The 24,911-nt window shown below is 44.9% G+C and overlaps 1 protein-coding gene across 1 annotated transcript in view; it reads right to left on the bottom strand.

Moving 5' to 3' along the window:
• Positions 1-24,911, bottom strand: part of LOC115389268 (receptor-type tyrosine-protein phosphatase gamma-like) — a 463,600-nt gene that overhangs the window by 5,553 nt on the left and 433,136 nt on the right. The window contains exon 8 of the mRNA XM_030092770.1: positions 15,665-15,848. Within this exon, the coding sequence (XP_029948630.1) occupies positions 15,708-15,848 (141 nt within the window). The 3' untranslated portion in view covers positions 15,665-15,707. The remainder of the gene's footprint in view (positions 1-15,664; positions 15,849-24,911) is intronic.

The following is a 24,911-nucleotide window of genomic DNA, read 5'->3' as shown; positions in this document are numbered from 1 at the left end:
CACCCAAGACTTCCAGAAGTGATGAATTCATGTCCCAAGGAGGACACCATGGAAGTCAGTGACCCAGAAGATGACCTTGAGAGAACGCTGACAGCTGTGAAAGCCCTCAATACAAAGGTTGGTACATTTGTGAAAGTTACTGGCTTTTTCATGTACTCTGTCATGCTATATATGTGTACTGATCTTTTAGGTCCGTAGCAATATTGAGAGGGCACAGGAACAACAACAGAAAACATTCTCTGGGAGGAAAAGGAAGCGTCAACGACTTTGCCACCTGGCAGCTGGGGACAAAGTCCTCATTGAACAGTCCCCCAAGAAAAGAAAATTAGGACCGACGCTTCAGACCAGACATGAAGGCCCATTTACCCTGACTGCAGTGTCAGCCAAAGGAGTGGGAACGCTCAGTAAGGGGGATGGGAAACTCCAAACAATCACCGTGTCACGGCTTCGGCCATACTATGAGCCAAAAGGTCAGGCTTGTCACTGTTCTCACTGTTGTTTTGTGGCTTTTATTCTAATAACTGAACTGTTTTATCTTGTTTCAGAAAATGGACCAAAAGCTAAGAACCTTGTGGACCACAGCTATGCAGCCAGTGCCACCTTGGCGGAGCACCAGCACACCTGTCCTGGTCCACAGTGGTTTAAAGTTGATGGTCCTGTCCAGAATGAGCTGGTATGTCAAATTCCATCATCATTTTTCATGCATGGTTGGTTAGCCTGCTTCACAGACCCAAATCACGATCACTTTAGTTTTGTCATCATTAGTGTCACACATTCATTTTTAGCTGGACGATGTGCTGGATCGCAGCTGTCCAGCGCTCGAGCTGATTGTCCTGGACGGAAAGACTTGCCTGACAAGGGAGGACTTGTGGAGCCTGGGGTTAAAGCAGTTTATGGAGAGCAACGCAAGTTCATACAGATATTTTTGAAACATTCAGGGCTCTAGCTTCGTAGACTCCGCCGAGTCCGCCCGCTGTCAGCGGAGCGCAAAGTGCGCCGTCAGCGGATAAAGTCAGTGGGGCGTGTCCAGAAAATTGTCCTAATTTCGTGAACCAGGCGCAGTCACGCCTCCATCCCGCCCACTGGCGCAGGTGGCACAAGAGGGAGGAGAGAAAGTGGGTTTAACCCATCTGAGAGTAATTTGACCAATCAAATGAACACCTCTCCTTTTTTTTCAAATGCACTGCAGCAAAGGACACTGCTTCATCAACATGATGAACTACATTTTATTTCCTGGCCTCAATACTAAACCATAGTGAAGCAACAATGTGTATGAAGGTATTTTAAAATAAATAATCTCTTGAAGAGCTTGGGGAACCAGACAAATGAAATAACAATGCAGACACATTTACAGGCTAATACTTCTTTCAGAGCGCCGATCGGCTCCGCCGAGGTCTTTACATACAGTGCGCGCTTTTACGCACGGCACTATTCATTCACAAAGAAAGACAAGGCAAACTGACAGGTGCATGGCTGTAGCAAATGCGTCGTGACAAGATGCAAGATCAATAAAACACACTAAGAGCCTGCCCAAGACTGTCCGAACCGTGTTTTGGTCCGATGGTGTGAAATAACTTCTGACATCCTGCAGGTTTCCTCCTCAAAATCACAGGTACAAATGATGATTCACCTGCTTTTTACGCTGTTCAACGCATGCATATACAGCCGTGCGGGATCCACATAGTTTCCGCGCCTGCAATATGTTCATTTTATTTTTTAAATCAGATCAGTCAACTGAATGAAGCCGCTGTCACTGCGTGGAGTGTGTTGGTCAGCTCTAGTGACAAACGGACTGGTTGTCCATATGAAGGATTTCCTTTAAGCCGGTTCAAAATGACCTGAGAGATCTTCCGAGCACAAAATAGAGACTGTTCATGCATGAATGAGGCGACGCAAAGCGGAGAGTCCCTCATTTTCGACTCATTCATGATGACAGAGTTGGTGTCACAGCTCTGTAGAGACAACGTATCCTGCTCTGGGCCCGGCCGAATTGTACATTGACCCACTTGAAACCATTTTCGCGTGTGGTTTGTTTTTCTTTTGTCTTTTCTTTCTTTCTTTCTCTTTTTTTTTGTGTGTTTTTTTTTGTTGGTTCTTTGCTGGAGGAAGATCGACAGCGGTGGAAACCTAGCGCGAAAATAAGATAAATAAACAAAATATTAAGTCAAGAGGATCAGCAAACCTTTTAATGCCTCATGTCTGCTTTATCAATGCCTCAAATCAGGTTTCAAAATGTATTTAACTTTTTACAGTGTGCATTTGCGCAGCGTTACCTCTCACTCACACTCCGCGCACTCGTGTCCCTGATAAACACGCACACACACACACCAACACACTTAAAAAAGTTGTATTATTAACCGTCAATAATAATCAAAAGCATATTAAAATTTGTAAAATAAGTCTCCCCGGCTGCGCACCAGGACGGACAACTTCCCACACGGTCTGTCCTCACCCTGCTCATTTGATTCTGGGACTACAGGCTCGACAGGACAAAGGTTTTTATTTAGAAAATATATTCGTTCTAAAATTAATTTTTGGAAACGAAAAATACATGGTTTGCTGCACTTTGATGGAGGATATAATATTTTACCTGAATCTGTAATTGGCACATCTGGAGTCGCTGGGCCAGTGCTCCTGCTGTCAACTACCGTGTTCACTGTTGTGTTTAATTTTATTACATTAGTTTGTTTTTTTTTAACACCATTTTATGTTATAATTATTTAGTTGTAACCTGACAGTAGCCTACAGTAATTCTCTATACCTGGAGGTGACGTATGAGTGCTTCCATGCATCACTGCAGGTTCTGCTGGACTGTACAGCAGCCGGAGGTCGATCGGGCATTTTTGGGGCAGCAGGATTACATTTGTTTCGCTGTTTGGCCCGCGGCTGTTCTGACTCTGATTCAGAACGTTCCTCCTCTTCACTCCAGTCAAGATCGCTGATGTCCGACTTGTCTGCGCCATCGATTCCCCCTCACTTACGTCCTGTATCATTGCTAAAGCTTCTTCCACCTTATATCTCTTATTTATGCCTGTTTTTATTGTCTTTCTTTTGGGATTTGCTTGATATTTTTGGCAGTCTGTCTGATTGTCTGCTGTCAGAGCTAGCCCCCTGTTCAGATGCGCGCATGAACCAAAACAAATCAATGGCAGAAAAAAAAAGCCCTGTGAAGTGTGTCTTTCTTTTTATCAGCAGTCTGTGAGACGCTGTTGGCATTTGGAGGTATAAATGCTTTGCAATATTATTTGTGTCATTGTTAGGACCTTATTTGCTTCAGAAAAACATACAAGACACATATTTAGGAAAAGTCAAAGAATTAGAGGACAGGGGAATTATTTTTAACAGATTTATTTGAATTCCAAAAACCCAAATGGTCTGTCAGACCATTTTGGCTGTTCTAGTGCTAAAGAAGATAATAAAAACAATTATGTGCTTCATGAGTGATTCTGTGTATCTTTCATGACACTGACAAGTTGTCAGTGTCATCAGATCCTCCTCCCCAGCCTGCTCACACCTTCTGCACTAAACTCTCACTGCGCCCAGCTGATTCTGTCGACCCCTCCCCCTGGTGCGCTGCCACGCCCATCTCGGCGCAAGTGCAGCGGACCGGCCAGAAACCCTCTTCTGCGCCTGTCGAAAATAGGAATGCGCTGCCTCCGCCGCTGATCATCGCCAAGTTGCGCCGTCACATTAGAGCCTTCAGTGTCTTTTGGGGTTTTTTGCAGTTTGTTGAGTTTTGAATTTGCTTTGTATTGTTTCTTTTCAGATTGGAAATGCCTGCTCCCTATTAATTCAGGAGGCTGCCACCAGACATGTATATCACCCATAATTTCATAAGATATTTTTTGGTATTTTTTCTAACTCTAAACCTTAATTTATTTCTTTACATAACAATTAGGGGATGGATATCCATGTCATGGATTTACATGTGGTTCCCACATGGAAAATGGGCAACATCCAAATGCCGGTAGGAGCCTTAAGTTCAATGCATTATTATTGTTGTTGTTGTTTTTTTTTATTATTACCAGTATGACTATTATTATCATCATCACTTTTGTCAATGGTTTTAAAGCAGTTCCGTTGTACTTTTTACAATTTATTGATCTGCAAAATGATCTGTCTCCAGGAAAACCTAGGCTGCAAAGATGCAATTGTGATCCCAGCATGGAGCAGGCAGGGCGGGGCAGTAGATCACGACATGCTCTGTGGACCGTTTCACTTATATCACTATTATCTCACACATTCACAGTTACATCTGAGATAGCTCTACACTTGATTCTGTGACAATTACAAAATATGTCTGCTGCAGGTGATATTAGTGAGCCAAAGAGACTCTCTTTGTCCACAAGGCTTTGGTGATGAGTCTTACAGGACATATTCAGGTTGGGTCAGACAACAGACTTGGTTGGCCTTGTTCTATGGCCTTGTCCTGCGGCGTTGTTCTCTTACACGTATGATTGCTTAAGGGAGGAACAGTATGTTGGCCTACAGTGTCAAGTACACATGTAGGTATTTGATGCATTTGGTACAAACACTTAATATCAGAATAAGCCACTAGTCACAAAAATCTAGTTACATTGAATGTGGCTTTATTTCAATCTACTCTTATGCCAATGATGAACCTGTCAGAACTTATATTTGACAAAATATACATACGCCGAAGCTGAGTTTTGCTCATGAGAGCTGCTTCATATTGTTTCTGCCCTAGGCTTCTATTGTAAAGTTCTTTGGCTTCTACATTTCCGCAGAAGTCATGTTCTAAAGCCTTGTTCTATGGCTTTTGGTGATGCTATTTATCATTTGCGACATAAATGTAATAAATATTATTGTGGTTTTCAGACAACTTGCAGAGAACATTTCCCCTGGACCCTGGACAGAGAAGACTGGCATGGATTTCAATGTGATTGCGTTTAAAAAATCCCTGATTTCACACTAAAATGCAATGCCTAGCCACATAGAATATGCACCATCACTAGGATGGGTACCTTTCACATCTGAATCGATACGATACCGATACTCGGTACCTGCGAATCGATACCGGTATTTTTCGGTACCTGTTTTCGATACTTTTTTTTTTTTTTTTTTTTTGGGGGGGGGAAATATGCATTTGGTAATTAAAGTTATTTTGTATATTTAAAAAAATAGTCAAAACTTCAGAATTTTCAACATTTATGCTTCAATAACATCAACTGAAATAACTCCAACATAGAACTTGAGAAAAATGTGTGTGGGGATAAAGTAAAAAATTTAAATAAATAACAATAATAAATAACATAATAAAATAGACTCAAAATAAATAGCTGTATGAAATGTTTCACATTTGCACCTGCTGCCCATACAGTAACAAACAACTTTCAAAATAAATAACTCTATAAAATGTTTCACATTAGCAGCACCAGGCACCTCTACAGTAAACACTCAAAGGTATACTGGAGGATCAGAATTGTATGGTTCCCAACTCGTGATTGGGCAGTCATAATGCCATCAAAGCCACGTCGGATCGCTTTGCGTGATGACATATTCATGTCGAGTCGCCGCCTCGATGCGCGCTCTTGTTTCGAGCCGCACATGCGCAGAGCATTGTTTAGGAAGTGACATGCAGCGGGAGCGACCGAAGCAGAAGCAGAAGCCGCAGAAGCGGCTTGTTCCTCCCGCGAACAACTCCGAACAGGGGCGGGGTGGCCATATGTCCAGCTATGAGCCCCGGGCGCAGAGCAGTCGTGTAGAACGCTCCTCTGTTGATCTTGTTGATCCCGTCACTAATCCTGCTCCCGGATTTTTACAAGTCAAGCATGGAGGTTTACCTAGGCTAACAGAGACTGAGTCTGTCCAAAGTGCTCAAAGCATTAAAAAAAAGTCAATGGGGTAAAAAGCTTAACACCTGTACGAGACAGAATAACTTTCCAGTAGGAATACATAAAATGTGGTCTACTAAACATTAGAGCAATCTCCACTAAATCTCTGTTAGTTAATGACCTTATCGGTGACAATAACATTGATCTCCTTGCTCTAACAGAAACTTGGCTCCAGCAAGATGACTATGTGAGGCTCAATGAATGTACCCCTCCAACCTATGTTAATTTCCAAACAGCTAGATCAACAGGTCGAGGTGGAGGTGTGGCAGTGATATCGCACTCCAGTCTTCTTCTTAAACCCAAAACTAATGTTAAATTCAACTCTTTTGAAAGCTTAATACTAACACTTACTTGTCCAAATTGGAAGAATCAAAAAGCTGTGCTATTAATTATTGTGTATCGACCTCCTGGTCCTTACTCTGACTTTTTAAACTGAGTTCTCAGAGTTTTTAAGCAATATAGTATTGACTCATAACAAGATCCTTATAATAGGTGACTTTAACATCCATGTGGATGATTCTGGTGATAGTTTGAGTAATGCGTTTATTGCAGTATTAGATAGTATCGGTTTCACTCAAAATGTTGATGAATCCACTCATAGTCACAAGCACACCCTGGATCTGGTCTTAACAGATGGGATAGAAGTCAGTGACCTAAATGTTCTCCCTCAGAACCCCATACTCTCAGACCATTTTTTAAATTACTTTTCAGGTTTTGATTGAAGACTACTGTGCTCAAAAAGATAAAATTCAGCTGATACGGACATTATCTGAAAAATCTGTGGCTCGGTACAAAGAATTGATCCAGCCTGCATTTGCTGCATTATCTTGTGAACTCACAGAAATGAGCTTATTGACCAGTGGTGATAATAGTGATCAGTTTGTTGACAGTGCTATGCACTCACTAAAATCTGCCCTTGACGTAGTGGCCCCGTTGCAGCTGAAAACCAATCGACCCAGGCGCGTTGCTCCATGGTTTAATTCTGAAACCCGTGTTCTCAAACAAAAAACTCGGCAATTAGAAAGACTGTGGCGTAAATCTAAATCAGAACAATCTCTGAAGGCCTGGAAATGTAGCTTGCTAAGCTATAAACAAATTCTCTTTAAAGCCAAGACATTATATTACTCTCGTTTAATAGAAATAAACAAAATAACCCTCGGTTTCTGTTCAGCACTGTAGCCAGACTGACAAACAGTCATACTGTAGTGGAAACCAGTAATCCCAGAATCTTTAAACTGCCATGACTTTCTTAAATTCGTTAATGATAAAATCATAACCATTAGAGGTAAAATCAGTGAAGCGCTTTCCTCAGATCAAGCTCAGGGAATCCAGCCACTGCCTCCACCTGAAATACCTGAAATACTAGATAGTTTTCTCATTAGTAAATGGGGCTGAGATTACTTCATTGTAATGTCTTCTAAAACCTCAACCTGTCTCCTAGATCCATTCCAACTAAGTTTTTCAAAGATATCCTTCCAGTTATCTTAAATACGATCATAACTATAATAATACCTCTCTAGAAAATGGCTATGTGCCACAGTCCATTTAAATTCGCAGTAATCAAACCACTGCTGAAAAAACCTAATCTCGATCCTGATATTCTAGCTAACTACAGACCGATATCAAATCTGCCTTTTATTTCAAAAGTCCTGGAAAAAGTCGTGGTTAAACAGCTTTACCGCCACCTACAGGACAATAGTTTATTTGAGAAATGTCAGTCAGGATATAGAGCTTATCACAGCACTGAGACTGCGTTAGTTAAAGTCACTAATGACTTGCTATTGGCGGCTGACGCAGGTCTAGTCTCAGTCCTGGTTCTCTTAGACCTCAGTGCAGCTTTTGATACAATCGACCACAATATTCTCCTGCAGAGGTTAGAATGTGAGGTTGGCATCAGAGGAAAAGCCCTCTGCTGGTTCAAATCCTATTTATCTAATAGGTACCAATTTGTTCACGTTAACCAACAGTCCTCACCGTGCTCCCAGGTCAGTTTATGGGGGCCTCAAGGGTCCCGTGCTCGGGCCATTTTATTTCTGTTATATATGCTTCCTTAGGGAACATAATTAGAAGTCACGATATCAATTTTCATTGCTATGCAGATGACACACACTGTATTTATCGTATGAAACCTGATCAAACTAATCAAATAGACAGACTCAGTGACTGTATCAAGAAATTAAATCCTGGATGACTACGAACATATCTCCGTCTGAATCCTGGCAAAACAGAGGTCATTACTAGGCCCCCATAAACTGAGAGAGTGTCTAATCCAAACAGATTAGTACCTTAGATAACGTCAGTGTATCCTCCTCCTCTACTGTGAGGAACCTCGGGGTCTTATTTGATCAGGATATCTCATTTAAAGCACACATCAACCTGGCTTGTAAAACAGCATATTTCCACTTGCGCAACATAGCTAAAATAAGAAACATTCTACCTAGAAGCGATGCAGAAAAACTCATCCATGCATTTGTTTCTGCGAGATTGGACTACTGCAACTCCCTTCTCGCAGCCTGCCCAAAAAGTGTATTAAAAAACTTTCAGTTGGTTTCAAAATGCAGCCGCCAGATTATTAACTGGAACTAGAAGACGTGAACACATTACTCCCGTTCTAAAATCTCTTCACTGGCTTCCATTCGAGTTTAGAGTTAGATTTAAAATCCTTCTCCTCACTTACAAAATCCTAAATGGGATGCTCCAACCTATCTCCAAATGCTTTAACGCCTTATCAACCAATCAGAGCACTTCGCTCTCAAAATGCAGGGTTACTGGTGACTCCTAGAGTCTCTAAAATGGACACTAGGTTGAAGGAGCCTTTAGCTATCAGGCACCATTTTATGGAACCAGCTTCCAGTGGTGTCAAAGAGGCAGACACGTCTCCACATTTAGGTTAGGCTCAAGACGTTTCTCTTCGATGCAGCCTATGATCAGGTCAGCTAGGGATTCTAAACTAAACTAAACTAAACTAAACTAAACTAAACTAAAACAACCAAACCAAAAAGTAACCAAACTAAACTAACTAAACTAAAACAAACCAAACCAAACTAAAGTAAACCAAACTAAACTAAACTAAACTAAAACAAACCAAACCAAACTACAGTAAACCAAACTAAACTAAACTAAACTAAACTAAACTAAAACAAACCAAACCAAACTAAAGTAAACCAAACCAAACTACAGTAAACCAAAGTAAACTAAACTAAACTAAACTAAACTAAACTAAATTAAATTAAATTAAATTAAATTAAACTAAACCAAACCAAACCAAATTACACTAAACAAAATTAAACTAAACCAAACTAATTAAACTAAACTAACTACTAACTAAATACAGTTTAAACAGTTAAGTATCCACAAAGCGCCCAGGAGCTAGAATGCTGGTGGGAAGTACGGTGCACTGAGCCCTGTCCTCTAATGTCTGAATGTATTCCCTTTAGTCCGTTCATTGCTTTTCACCTGCTGTCCCCCCCTTCGAGGGGGAGTCTTCTCCAGTTTCAGTTGCTGACTCCACTATTACGAAGGCCTATGAACAAGCTCCGTCCGGACCGGGAGGACACCCCTGTCGGTCCTGCCCGCGGACTGGCTTCGGTTCTACTGCTGGATCCGTGGTTCTTGTGCTGGACCGTCCAACGGACTGTCCTCAACATAGTCCTAGGCTTTACTTCTTATTGTCTCATGCTAGCTGTTGCCAAAGCTGTCCGTCCCTGGGAGAGGGATCCCTCCATACTGTGGTTCTCCCCAGATTTCTTCTTTTCCACTGGGTTTTTGGAGTTTTTTCTTCCGGATGTGAGGGTCGAAGGCGGTGGTTGCTTCGTTCTGTCTCGTTACTGTAAATATTGACATATTACCATTTATGCTTATTCACTGTTTTTACTTTTACCGACAAATGTAACATCTTGAAGCCCTCTGAGGCAGCTGTTGTTGTGATACTGGGCTATACAAAAATAATTGATTGATTGAATTGATTGATATTCTATGGGGTGGCCATCGGGAGGTTTCCCGAACGGCCGGTGTGTTCCAGGCCAGTGGGGTCTATTCCGGCCGGCAGCCACAAGCAGCAGCCACAAGCGGCAGCCACAAGCGCCCCCCCCCCCCCCCCCCCCCCCCCCCCCCCCCCGCTCTCACGGCCCGTGTGCTGTCCGCTCTCCCGGTATGTTATATATTTGCTCCCGGTCTGCGAGTCAAAATACTCCGAAGATTTTGGACCCACGTAACCGCGTCACCGTGTCCTCCGCTCTTGCCGATGCATAATGTCAAGGTGCGTTCAGGGTCAAAAAAAAAAAAAAAAGTGCGTTCAGGTACCGAAATGTGGTACCGACGGATTTCCCGTGAATCGATACTCGGTACTTCAGCGGGAATTCGGTCGGTACCAAAAAATTACCGAAATTCGATACTCATCCCTAACCATCACTACATTGTCCAAGATTTGACATTCATCATGTTTGAATGAGTGTGACTTTCTCCCCAGGCATTTCCCTTTCAGACAGAGGATGGGACCTGCCGTGGAGTCTTCATGCTCATGGTAAGTTTATTAATTCTATACACAATGTTCATACATTTGTATATGGTAAATGTAAAAATGATCTTCTCTGTATTTCACAGTATGCTCTCTGCATCTGCACTGGCTCTCCATTTGACTTCTGCTCTATCCATGACTCAGGTTAACAAAAAACTGATCTGAAATTCACAATTATTCCTTATATATTACAGAGAGACATGCCATCAATGCACAGGTGGTGGTGTATTCAGCTCCTGCAGAGGTTCTCCATTGAAGGGTAAACAAAAAAAAAACTTTTTACAGGAATACATTGATCTGGTTTGAAGGCTGTTGTAAGTAAGATGCTGTGTAACAAATACTGGGATGACACTTTGTTGTAACTTGTATCAGGAATGGACAGGAATCTCAATATAGGGATCTGATGAAAGGCTGTCAGTGACTCCTATTAATCATTTTAAAGACTAAGGAAATCGTAATGGATTCCATTTCATATACTTTAATTGTTCTAAAGGCATGGACAGCGCTTTGCAGTGTGGACGGAGGAGGCAGAGGCACTATTGGCTGGGCAGCTGGAGCCAGTTTTTAGGGTGCCCCGAAAGTCTTTGAATCCACTGAAGGTATGGCCAATATTCACAGGACTGCTATGTTCAGTTTTCCATCCATCATGTTGTTTTTGCTGTGTGTATCGACTTTTCTATCTGTGCTGGTTTTTCATAAATGGAAATGGAAATACCAGTTGTTGATGTTGTAGGTGATCACAGTCTCAGGTATTTATGTTTTTTGAAGGAGGAGCCCAGACTTGTCAAGGACCTCCACCTGGCTGTGCAGTGGGTCCGCAGCAACCCAGGACTCTGCACTGGAGAGGAGAAAGAGCCAACCTTCCTGGCAGTGGCAATTTTAGGGGGTGGCCTGGGGTGGCCCGTGCCACCCCTGAAATCTCATTGGCCACCCCTTTGGGCACCCCAGTGGAAATTCACAGAGAGCGTCTGTCACGCTCTGCAGGACGCGCTGCTGCGCTAAGCCTCCTTTGTTATGCAGGCGCCCTCCTCCGTAGCGGCTTCATCAATACAGACAGCATCGTTAGATCCGTCTGAGCCAATAGAATACAGCGGGGGTCACCAACATGAGATCGACAACTCTGTTAGCCAATCAGAACAAGTAAACACCGTCATGGCGAAGAATAACGTGTGGCGCAGACCAATCACAGAGCTCCTTGAGGCTAACTAGGGCTCATTTTTACGCCCCGATTGACGTCAGAGGTGGCTAGGTGGCTGTGCTAAGCGATCCCGCTGGACGATAAACACACAACTTGGAGTTTATATGGCCAGAAGTGAAGGTAAGTGGCGATTTTTATACCGCAGTTTGAAAACGCGATCTTGCTGTTGGCTGTTTTAGTGGCATTTTCTGGCAGATTCCGTGGTTTTAGAGGGCTTTGAGTGGTATGGTTGTAACCAGCCGAGTCTCAGCTCTCTTCTGAGAGGCTGTTTGTGTGAATTGTATCATGTTTCATAGCGCCAGATAGGGTTGTCTCAGCACTTTTTTCCATGCCAGCACCGTATTTGCTGTGTTTTAAATGCTGTTAAGAGATTTTTTTTTCCTCTTAGGGATTGAGGACTTGCCTCATTTTCACAGCTCACATATTTTTTACAATACGCAGATCAACTTGCATTCAAATGCCACAAATGTTAGAGATCCAATGTGTGTTTATTGTGCTATTATGAATAAAAAATATAATTTTAAAGACTGTTGACACTTCGATATTGTAGTTATAGCTATACTTAGAAGTGAATTGAATGGCCGGTTGATGAAATGATTGATTGGTTGCATGAATGACTGATTGAATTGCATTTCCTCCAGGGATATTAAAAGAATATGAAGAGAAGCAAAGATATTCAGAGCTTCTTCCTTAAAAGAAGGAAAGAGTCAGAGTCAGCCACAGCATCTACCAGCAGCAGTGAAAAGGCCCACACAAGCCAACAACCCAGTGACAGTGAGGATGAGCAGTCACTCCCCCAGACCAGCATGGTAAGTCATAGGTCATAAGATTTGTATTATGTGTGTGTGAGTGTGTGTGTGTGTGTGTGTGTGTGTGTGTGTGTGGTCGTGCGTGCACACTTGCCTGTCTGTCTGTCTGTCTGTCTGTCATTTTAAACTATCCTTGTATTCCCACAGTTGACCTGCCACACTGAGAGGAGGAGGAGAGTGACTGAAGCAGCGTTGTGTGGAACTCCAGCTACTCAGCATGGTATGTCAGGTTCAGAGGTCATTCATGAACATGTTACTTTAAGTTGTTGTGTACTCTCGCATACTTGAGTGAATTTACTGTAAAAACAAAAAAAAAAAAAAAGATTGTCCAATTGTGTATATTAGTTGTAGAAAACCCCAGACCTAAACATAGACAATCTCAATACTAAATCAAGGGAAATATGTGACACTACGTTGTCCACATTCAGTCTCTGTGTGTAATGGTTACTGGTTTTACTGCTTCAGGTACTAGCAAGTCAAGAGGTGACACTGATGACAGAGAACCTCCTAATGTTGTACACGCCGCTCCGCCTGGACCTCACGGTATGTTGTGACATTTTATCTTTCAGTTCACAGACCATTATGACTTCCTTCTATTTCAGTAACATTGGAATACGGATCACATATTGACTTTGCAACTTGCCATTTTGAATAAAACCTAGTAAAAACTGAAGTAAGTCCTCATCATGATTCTTTATATTTTACAGACATTTCACAGTCCAGAGCAGCAGGTCCTACACAGCCTCATCTCAGCGTTTTCCCGCAAACCATGCAAGGCGACAGGAAGAGGTCCTTCAAGAGCGAGTGGTACAAACCATACCCATGGCTTGAGTACTCACAAAGTCAAAACTCTTCGTACTGTTTTGCGTGCAGACATTTTTTTTGCCAAACACTCAGGCATCTGCATTTACATCATCTCTGGGATTCTCTCATTGGAAAAAGGCAATGTTTAAAGATGGTGGATTTAAAGGACATGAAAAGTCAGAGGGTCATGTCAATGCCATGTTTGCATGGGGTGAGCACAAGAAGGCAGCCCTAACAGATACTTCCATACGTGATGCCCTTAATGAAGCATATAACCAGAAAGTACAAGAGAATCGAAAATACATTAAAACAGTGGCTGAAGTACTCCTTTTGACTGCAACACAAACATTGCACAACGAGGTCACCGTGAAACAGAGGAGGCAGCAAACAGAGGGAACTTCTTAGAAATATTACAAATGATTGCAAAGCATGACCCAGTGGTAGAGAAAAAAATGAAAGGAAAGCAGAATGCAAAGTACACAAGAAGTGTGATACAAAATGAAATCTTGGATTGCTGAGCAAACATGGTTCGCGAGGAGATCATTCAGGAAGTGAAGGAAAGTGAAGTTTTCTCTGTTATTGCTGATGAAACCAAAGACTTGAAAAAAAGGAGCAGCTCTCACTGGTACTTCGGTACTATTACGAAAGTTTTCTCGACTTTCAACAAGCCACGCGATTGGATGCAGAGGGACTCAAGGACAAAGTCATCCACTGCCTGGAGAGATATGGACTTGAGTACAGATCCAATCTTGTTGGACAAGGCTATGATGGCGCGTCCGTTATGAGTGGAAGACACTCTGGAGTGGCAGCCAGAATAAAGAGTGACGCCAAACATGCAGTTTACGTACACTGCAATGCACATTGTCTGAGCTTGGCGCTTGTTGACACTGTGAAGGCAGTCCCAGAGGCTGACTGCTTTTTTGCACTGTTGCAGAAACTGTATGTGTACATGTCTGGATCATATGTCCATCATAAATGGCTCGATGTGCAAAAGGAAATGTATGAGGGTCCACCACGGGAGTTACAGAAGCTAAGTGACACTAGATGGGCATGTCGATACCTGGCCTGCAGAAATCTAATGTACCTGCTGTGATTCGTGTTCTGCATGACATTGCAACTGAAAATAGTGGGGAAAGATCTGTAGATGCTCGAGGTTTGCTGACTCAGCTAGACTTAAGCTTCATCAGTCTTCTTGCAACTTTTCAAAGGCTCCTTGTGGATGCAAAGTCCTGTCTGACATGCTCCAGTCTCCTTCACTTGACCTTGCCATGGCAGTGGATTTAGTCAATGCACTCAAAGACTCTCTTCAGGAGTACAGAAGTGAGACATTTGTTGACAATCTGTGGGGAAGCATTGTAGAAACTGCCACAGAGTGCAGTATAGCCATTCAAAGTGCAGAGAAAAAGAGGTCTCAAACAGTTAGTTCCAGACTTGGTGGGTTTGAAAGAACTTCTATATGGGGTCAGCGCAAATGCATGGAGGGAGACAAGGATGCAGACAAGGATGCCTTTAGGAGAACAATCTTCTACCCTATTGTGGACACCATACTTGGAGAGTTAGACAGACGCTTCTCAAAGACAATTGTGACATCATGAGAGGAATACAAGCTCTGGACCCCAAAAGCAAAACTTTTCTTCAAGAGGCAGCAGTCTTTCGCTTGGGAGAAATTTATGCAAGTGATTCTGAAGATCTGGGTTATGAACTCCACCAAACAAGAAGGCTTTTGCAAAGGAAACAACAAAGTGGCATGCCGAATTTGTCTAGTATTGTTGAACTTGCAGTCTTCCTTGAACCTCATGAAGACGTTTTTCAGGAGCTTTCCGTCTGTTACGGATCGCCATAGCCCTCCCAGTGAGCAGTGCAGCATGTGAGCGGAGCTTCTCTCTCTGAAACTCATCAAAACCCATGTGCGCACAACAATGACCGATGACAGACTGAGCAACCTGGGTGTCCTCAGCATTGAATCAAGAAGAGCAAAGTCACTAGAGATGGACAAGTTTATTAAAGTTTTTGCCACCAACCATCAAAACCGAAGAATCCATCTGATGTAAAATGGATGAACCCAGAATTTGCGATGTGTTTTGATGTTGCATTTGCATTTCTTGATTGTATATAGTTTGTGTTTGTGTGATGCCCTCAACAATTTAACTTCAATAAAGTCTGTGACCTGCATCACTGTTTTTATTTAACCACAAGGTGGCACCTCAATTGGTATGTGACAGCTGACTGATTACTCCAGAATGAGTTACTACCCCTATCTCTCTTTCTCTCCCTACACACACACACAACACACACAACACACATACACATAGAATATATGTGTGTGTGTGAGCGAGAGTATAATTCCGTTATACCATGGCCACCCCAGACTAACTGTGTCCCATCCTGGCCACCCCAGTGAAAATGTCCTGGATACGCCCCTGAGACACACCTGCTCTGACTGGTGTCGGATTCTGTGTGTTTGCCAGAGCCGCAGGCCTACCTTTGGAGCGCTTCGGTGCCGTACGGCCCGCCGCCGCCGTCCGTCAGTCGGCATCCAGTCTTTGACGGCCGACTTGAAAACGTGGCGGTTTGTCCAGACTCTGCGTGGGCCTGAAGTTGCTGCGCAGACTCCACCGACTTGACGTGGTCCTGCGCTCCGTGGTGAAGATGGAGTAACGCCTCCACTGGCCGGCGGGGAGAGGAGGAGGAGACGAGGACGGACACAGAGTTCACAGTCAGGCGCAGCAAGCAACACCAGGATTACTTCAAATCACCGATTTTTCGTTGACCCATCATGCCAGCGGACGCCGCTTTGGCTCAGGCCACAAAACAACACACTGCAACACACGTCTCCTTGGCCGCTGACCCTCTATGAATTCCGCTGTCAAAGGTGGAAAGCTGGAGAGGATGGTCAACGCCGGTGTCAGAAAGTGGCTTGCCTTCCCAGGTGCCTTAGCAGCATTGGGCTTTAGGAAGGGGATGCTGGAACTTCCTCTCCAGCCTGGTAAGATATAAGTGCGCCAAGGTCAGGTGGAGATGACCCTTGCGGTTACCTGTGATCCACTCGTGGCCCAAGCAGCACCCATCCTGTGCCACTGACCAGAGTGGAGCCCGCTGGCAGCAGCTGAGCAGGCAAAGGCAGCGGTCAGACACAGGACTCATGGGCATTTCAGGAGGGAGGAGTGGTCCCGTCTCTCTACTGGCACACCCCTGGAAAAAAGCCAATCCAGCCGAGAGGCGCAAGCTAGTGGTTCCAGGAGGTGACCGGAAGAAGTAAGCTGGAAGGCGATCAAAGCCGTGGCACAGGCAAAGCAAGGGCAGTGGATGACTTGGGAATGGAAGAGAGAAAAAAACTCTCCTGGAAAGATCTATGGGTGGATGGCATTCAGGGCAAGCTTTATAATCAGGCTGCTCACAATGTTTTACCTCCCCTGCAAACCTGAGCCAGTGGTATGGTGAAGACTAGGCTGCCACAAACGATTATTTTGGTAGTCGACCTAATCACCAGTTATTTTTTCGATTAGTCGACTAATCGCATCTTGTATAAATTAAGTAAAACATAGTTTATCGCACCACCATGAAGCTGCTCTTATTAGATTTTCAGCTTTAAGGTATATTCTAACTAAAAATAAAGACGATTCAGATGATAGTTCATAAAACCTTTATTGAAATATGCAACAAACACTTGTTTAACTGTGTACCATGAAGTGTAAATACTTGAGTAAATAAGGAAAAGGCACTTGCCTAAACAACACAAAAATTAATCCTTCATGTTAATTTTTTATTCCTTAAGTTGTGTTTGACATCAAGCACAGCAACAATGAGGCAGGCACCTGTAACATTATTATTAATTGAAGTTTTCGTCTCACTGACTCAAATAAAACAAAGTGCATTTTGTGTTCAGTGCTCAACTGTATTCAACTTTATTCCACTCTGACTCTACATAATCCCAAACACAGGGCTCTGGTTCACCGCCAGGACAGTCAGCATTTCTGCATGTTGGAGACAGGCTGCTCTCTCTGGGAGCAGATGTTCTGCTGCAGAGAGAATCTGCTCCGATGGGGTGAAGCTCTGAAACATAATGTCAGAAACATCAGCGCGACGTCACTTCTTATTAAAACACATCACTGTCAGAGCGTTACAGAAAACATGAAATGTGTGCTAAAGGCAGCTAATGAATCAAATCGTCACCACTAATGTTAACAGCTATGAGTAAATAGCAAGTTAGCCTTCTATGCTAATATTATTATTATTATTGGCTTACCTAGACGACGGTCAGTCTTCATCGTTGTCCCGAGCCATGACGTGCTTCTGTTTCGGCTGCTCATCCATCGCAGTTGTGCTGCCGTGGAAGGCAGGTTCTGTCCTGCAGATGCTGCATTGCACTTTTCTCTGACGTTTTCTTGTCATGCTCCCACACTTGGAGCTCCGCTGCCGCCGGGCGGCCATGACACCAGTCCGGTGTCGTCGTGGCTGACACGACTGCGCATGTGTGTTAAATACAGAGAGGCAGACGCGGCAGTGGAAGGTGCCGCAGCAGTTTCGAGACAAAAAAAATTAAAAAAAAAAAAACTCGTCAACTATTAAATTAGTCGTCAATTATTTTAATAGTCGACATAATCGTGATTAATTGACTAATCGTGGCAGCCCTAGTGAAGACCCCATATGCTCTCTATGCCAATGTCCAGCAACACTAAAACACATCTTAATGGGATGCAAGACCAGCCTAAGCCAAGGCTGGTACACCTGGCGACACAGTCAGGTGCTAAGGTGTCTTACAGCAGAGCTGGAAAACCAACGCACCAGAACGAACGCCCTTCCTCAGCCACCATCACATCGGCAGCCAACATTCTGGGGACTGGATGTTGCTGGCAGACCTGGACAAAAAAACTTTGCTTTCCACCGGAGATTGCGTCCACCAATCTGCGTCCAGACCTCGTTCTGTGGTCATCCTCGCATAGGGCTGGGTACCGTAAGATATTTTTCGGGTACAAGTACTTTTTCGATACCTCACGTACGGTACCGGTTCCTTCCTTCACGGCGCACAGACATGCCATGACTGCATTTGCACTTCATGCCACTAGGTGTGCTGTTTGCATGTTCAACCTTATTTTACACAGACACCCAGAGGAAGAAGGGCTGCAGGCTGCAGGCTCTCTCTGCATGTTGTTAGAAAAAGAATGTGAGCCGGCAAGACGTGGTAAATGTTCATTGATGCGATGCAGCGTTTTTCCAGTAAAAGAGAAGAACTGAATGATCGTTTCCACACATGTTTATCAACCGCTCAGCCACTTTAAGAACCGAAACTGATGCCCGTACGCACACCTCTGGTTCGGTACCAGTATATACCCAAGTTTGTCAGTCGGTACCACTGAGGTACCGTTAAACGGTACCCAGCCCTATCCTCGCATAAGCTCGCTTATATCTTTGAGCTTACTGTACCCCGGGGGAATGCAGTGGAGGAGGCCTATGAGCGGAAGATGCTGAGGTATTCCAATCTCGCAGCAGACTCCAAGGATCAAGGCTGGAGTCTGAAAGTATGCCCAGTGGAAGTAGTCTGCAGAGGCTTCGTAGCCACGTCAACATCTAGGCTACTTAGGGAGATGGGAGTGCGGGGTAAGGCTCACAGGCAGGCTGTCAGGGACCTCTCCAGGGCTGCTGAGAAGGGGAGTCAGTGGCTGTGGAGCAAGAGGAAGGACTTGACCTGGGCCTCCAAACGTCTGATGGCTGATGGGGGTGAACCTGGGACGCTGGGATTCACTGCTGAACCCTCTGGAGGTGTCGTGGGCTTGTCAGCGAAACACCTAAGAAGGAGGGCGCCCACTTGACAACCCAAAGGATGCTGTCACTCATTTGCCTGCCACAGTGTCTCATCAGTGCCATAGGTATCTACTGAGGGATAATAACATCTAGTCCTACATAACTAATCGCTGCTGCACGCTGCAACACACTGCAACACACTGCAACACAGAGAAACACACTGCAACACAGAGAAACACTGCAACACACTGCAACACACTGCAACACAGAGAAACACACTGCAACACACTGCAACGCAGTGCAACACAGAGAAACACACTGCAACACAGAGAAACACACTGCAACACAGAGAAACACACTGCAACACAGAGAAACACACTGCAACACACAGCAATACACTGCAACACAGAGAAACACACTGCAACACAGAGAAACACACTGCAACACAGAGAAACACACTGCAACACAGAGAAACACACTGCAACACACTGCAACACACTGCAACACACTGCAACACAGAGAAACACACTGCAACGCACTGCAACACAGAGAACACACTGCAACACAGAGAAACACACTGCAACACAGAGAAACACACTGCAACCACGCAACACACTGCAACGCACTGCAACACAGAGAAACACACTGCAACGCACTGCAACACAGAGAAACACACTGCAACGCACTGCAACACAGAGAAACACACTGCAACACACTGCAACACACTGCAACACACTGCTGCACGCTGCTGCACGGAGTCCAGAGGGGAATCCTGGAGCACGGCTGCTGAGTCGACAGTGAAACCACGTCTTCAGAGGAAGCGGAGTCTGACTAGCTGCTGTGCTTTTCCAGCAGTGAGGACAGACTGGGGCAAATGTCCCACGTTCTAAAGATGTGCTTTATTCTGATTCATTTCTGAACTCCAGAGAAGAATGTGACCTTTTCAGAGACAGGTGTTTTCACACACCGCCTGTTTGCAGTAATCTGACGCTCTTCATGAATTCCACACACTCTGGGATGTCTCCTCAGTTGTTTCTGTCACAAAGCAATGTGGCCACTAGATGGAGCCTTGGTTGGAAAAGTGGAGTCATCAAAGGAACTGAGCTATTCTGAGCTATTTTCATGAATTTCCGGCTGCATGTTATCATTAAGGGGTTCAGGTTAATGTTACGTCAACCTCATGTAAAAGAAATGAAGGAGTTTCATGATCAAGTTAAAGTTAGCTGTGGCTTTAAAAGCTGTTGTCAGCCCCATAGGGAAAAGCCTTGGCTTCTGAGTGGTCCCTCCTTCGTATGGCCCTGGCTCCAAAGACGGAAAACCTACAAAGACGAATAACTGACGTTCACAGTAATGTCAACGACACTTCACCTGGTTTAATAAGGCATGTAAATACATTTAGAAAATATATCATTTGATCATTGGAAAAACAAACAAACTGAGCTGAAGGTGAGTCTGGATGAGGAGGAGCGCTCTGTGAATGTCTTATGGTATCTTCAACAGTCATGATCTTTTTTATTCTTATTGGCCCTCATTTATCAAATGGTAGTACGACCATATATGGGTGTACGCCCGTCGTACGTCCATATGAAAGACGGGTTGGTTATTTATCAATTTGGTCGTGACCGTTCAGAAAGATGAAATCTCACGACAGGTCGGACATCGTGTAGCAAGTTTCAGTCAGTGCAGACTTACGGTGCAGCGCAGAAGAACCTGGCGGAGCGTGAAAATAACTATAAAGCACATCTCAAACACGCCATAAAGCACAAGCAGCACACATTCATTACAGATTTAAAAAAAATTAAAATAAATAAAATGATGCCCTTACGGAATAGCTAATAAAATTCTTCCTCTTGGGATTAATAAAGGATTTTTAACTTTCAATAACTCCGCTGGTCCATCCTGCCACGGAGAGGAGCTGTTTTAACAGTGCGCGAAGACGAACAGCTGCTGCTGCGGAGCAGCTTCAGACGCTCAGATCCAGCGGGGGAAACGCTGCTGTTCCTGTTCATCCCCGAAAAGGTGTGTGACTTTATTTAGGTAGTTTTACACAATATGGCACTGGCCGATAGAGTTAGTTTGATGCGCTTGTGCCACAAGAGGATGTGGGAACCAGCAGAGCCTCCACGGGTCTGGACGGAGGAGACAGGACCTGAAGAACCACTACTGAAATGGAAATAAACTCTAAAGTATAGAAAATTATTTATTTAATCAGTGATGTGATGCCAGCAGCCTAGAAAATAACATATGAACTAAAGGGAGATTAAATACAGACAGAGGACGTTTAGTCAAACATTTTATTAAGACTTCTATAAATTGTCTTTAATTGAAGCAGCACCAGCAGCGGGGGGACGCGCCGCCCTCGTGGCCTGAGTCCCGGGTCCTGTTCGGTCCTGTGCTGTGTCCCGTTCGGTCCGAGGTGTGTCTCGGTGGGACCGTCCCCGCTGTGGGGAGGAGACCGGGCCGCGGTGCCGCGCTGTCTGACTCTGAGACATCATGAAACAAAACAATAAAACTCTGAGCTGTACAACATGAGTCGGCTTCATTATTTGGAATATCAGGGTTAAATTAACGGACTATAATCTCTTCAGACCTCAGCCGGTGTCCGTTCATCCAGGCGACGCTGCTCACTGCTGCCGTGAACAGCGTCCTCCAGACTGTTTTTCTTTTCTCCTTTAATTTCAGTTTTTATTCTTCCAAAGAGCTCCTCCTGATTCACCTCCACCTCAGACCTGACAGGATCCATTTCCAGCTCCCAAAACTTTCTTTTTTCGCCAAAATCGCTCCTTTTCCGTGTTTGACCTCACTGGGCGCGGCTTGGGAACTATGAATATTTCAGGGCGTAACGTGTTAATGACGATCAAATTCAGCTGCGGCATTTATCAACACCCGATCACTCAAACGCTGAGATCAGCGAGGTACGGGAGTTTCTGTAATGCTGCGCGAGCCCCGTCGTACGATGAGCTCACCGCTCAGATATACACCGTTTGAAAGATGGATTGATAAATGAGGGCCATTATTTTTACTTCCTCTCTTAAAGAAATGAAGAAAAAACATTAAATATACAGTCAAATTCAGCAGAGTTGAGTGAAAGGACGAGTGGAAAAAAAGCAACTGTATTCAGCCAATCACACGGCAGAAATGGGTCTTTCCAGCCTATAAGCTGCCCAGAGTGCGGACTATAAACCAGTCAGGCCAACGCAGCACAGAGGAGAGGGCCGCACTCGATCCAGACCGCAGGTCTCCCGCTAACGGAGGAGTTGGTCAAGTCTGCCTGTGAGTGCAGTGATGAACACGCTGAAACACAGAGTTCACACACATCCTCTGCAGAGGCTGAAAGGGCCAGCCAAGTCCGGCCCACACTGGAGCCAATGCTGCCGGCCCCGGATGAAAGATGAATCAGGTGCGGTTTAGTCTCAGGTGGACACATTCAGTGAGACGGCTGAGGAATCTTCTCATTGAGACGACGGTTAGCTCACTGCCTGATGTAAAAGTATGCTTTTCAGGACAAACTGGAGTCAGAATATTGCTGTGCTACATTTCTATCACCGCAGTCTCACTGGGAAGACGCCTGTGAAGAGATCTGATGGAGGACCCAAAGGGGGGTCAGTGCTGACTCAAGAACTGTCCATTCCACCAGAGCTGTCTGGAGGATCCTGGACCGCTTTAGACTGGATCAGCAGAACATCAGTAAAGAAGACTGGTTCTGGTTCAGAGTGTAGGAGCAAGACATGGTCAGCGTTCTAAATCTGCAGGCACAGTGCAGCGTCAACAGAAAGTCTGCGACACTCCAGCACTGAGTTGCTGTTACGCGGAGCGCTCGGAGCGGTCAGTTCCTCGAGGAGTTTTAATCTGAATTTAGCTGCCACGCTTCAAGCTGTGAACATTTTGTACTGCTTTGGGTTGGTGTTGAAGTTGGCCTCTTCCTGCATGCTGCCATTTGTCAAGCGCATGCTGGGCGGCAAGACGCAGAGCAGACAGAGATCTGCACTGTGTGAAGGAAGTGTCATCGTTCTGGTCTGTGCTGGCAGATGGATACTTCGTGCAATGTGTTTGGAAGCAGACAAACAGCTTGCGTGCATGGGAGTGTTAGAAAGAGGCGGCGGAGGGGAAGCGGTGTTGAAAGGCAGATTTAGTTTCATGAAGGTAAACGACTCAGCGAGTGGATGTCTGAAAACAGCAGAGCTGAAACTGCTTTCCTGAAAACAGAACACAAGCTGAACTGGGGAAACAGCCGATGGACGGACTGCTTCTATTTACTTCTTGCTGTCAGCTGGACTCTGAATAAAAAGCGACTTTGTGCCCTCTCTGTTTATGACTACTGAACATCCGTCGAAGCCGTTTATTCAGTCATCTCTGAACAACTCTTCAAGAGGAGCCCGACAAACTGACTCCTCCAACACAAAGACAAATGATCAAACATGTTTGAGCATTTCTGCACTAAAAATGCAGATATGAAAGTAAGGCGATATCAAGACAACCTGACAGAAGGAAAGATGTTTTCTATCCCCCCGTTCCCCCTGCACTAGCAGGTCGACCTGTCTTTCCGACCCACTAACGATCAGCTTTAGACTCCTTTCCCACCGCCTGCAGACCCGGGGGGAGCCGCCTGCTGGCGAGCTGCGTCGCTGCGTTTTCCTGCGCTGATGGTGTCGCACGTTGATGACATCAGCGCGCGGAGCACAACGACAGTAAACAATGCAGCGGAACACCGTCCCTGTTACCTGTAGACGAGTCTCCTCTTCCTGGATCAGGAGCAGCTCTCTGGTCTCCTGTCCTGCAGTGCTGGTCATCCTGAAGGAAATCTCACGCTGCGTCCAGAAACAACAACTAGCATGCTACACGTAGCCGCTGCGTCGACGTCATCACGTAAGTTCCCGGATGTGTCCCTCCCACTAAAAGCTAGTAGAAAGCTGACCCGGTAAATTCCCGGGTCGATTGCAGGGTCAACGACCCGAGTCAAAATGCCGATTAAACCCTTTCCCACTGCCAGGAGGAGCCGGTGTTAGCGGGTTGAAACGGGTTTTTTTGGCCGGTGGGAAAGGGGTATCATTACATCCATTCAGCTCTCATCAAACCAACAAAACCATCAAAGACAGCAGAGTTTGACGATACCTTGGAGGAAAGCGCTGCTGCCTGGCCTGGGGACGGGACAAGAGAAGCTTGAACAACATTTCACCTGACCGTTGATCTCTAGACAACACAACTGCACACTGCACCACAGCGCCCACGCCAGGTGTCAAAGGTCAACAACAGAGCCTCAGAGTGACTCGCCTTTCATCCAAACCCTCGGGGTTTAGCAGCACAGAAACTCAAAAGATGGGCATAATGCAAGCAAACCAAATAATGAATCTTTATATATTTGCCCTCATGAAATGTGTGAAATGTGATTTTCTCCGAGCTTGACACTGTGAAGCCTCCATATGCAGAGGGACTCTGAGAGGCCGCCTGCTGGCTTCCTGTCTGTCAGTCATCTCAGAGAAAGCTACAAGTCTGGAAGACACAACAGAAGCACAGGGACTATATGTGTGTTCTAGACAGAAGACTAGATTGCTTGGCAGCTTGATAATCCACATTCCTGTCTCAGCAACCTCAGCTATTGCTGTTATAGATATTGTGTATAATGTTGTCCATATTTGTCACAGTGCATAAGTCCACCTAATAATTCTATTGAATAGGTCAGTTTCTGAAGGAAACGGGTATTACTGGCTCGGATCCACCATATGGGCAATCTGGGCTCCGAGGCGCCCTCTGCTGGCAGAAATGTTGTTTTGCAGCAACATTATGCAAATTACAAAATGTAAGAAGTATTTTGTGCTTCGTTCATTGTGGGATCATGAAACGACACCCACATGCACAAACAGCGCTCGTACGTATAATTGGTGTGAGCGCTAGGTCAGAGTAGGAGGGGCCCTGTGAGCCTCAGTGCCAGGGGCCCCTGGAGTCCCTGATCCAGCCCCGTGTGCAGACAGAGCAGGGTCGACTCCTGC

The sequence above is a fragment of the Salarias fasciatus genome, chromosome 5 (assembly GCF_902148845.1).
Source record: "Salarias fasciatus chromosome 5, fSalaFa1.1, whole genome shotgun sequence".
Classification (NCBI taxonomy): Eukaryota; Metazoa; Chordata; class Actinopteri; order Blenniiformes; family Blenniidae; genus Salarias; species Salarias fasciatus.
The sequence above is the reverse complement of the archived record's forward strand: the minus strand, read 5'-3'. Positions and strand labels throughout refer to the sequence as shown.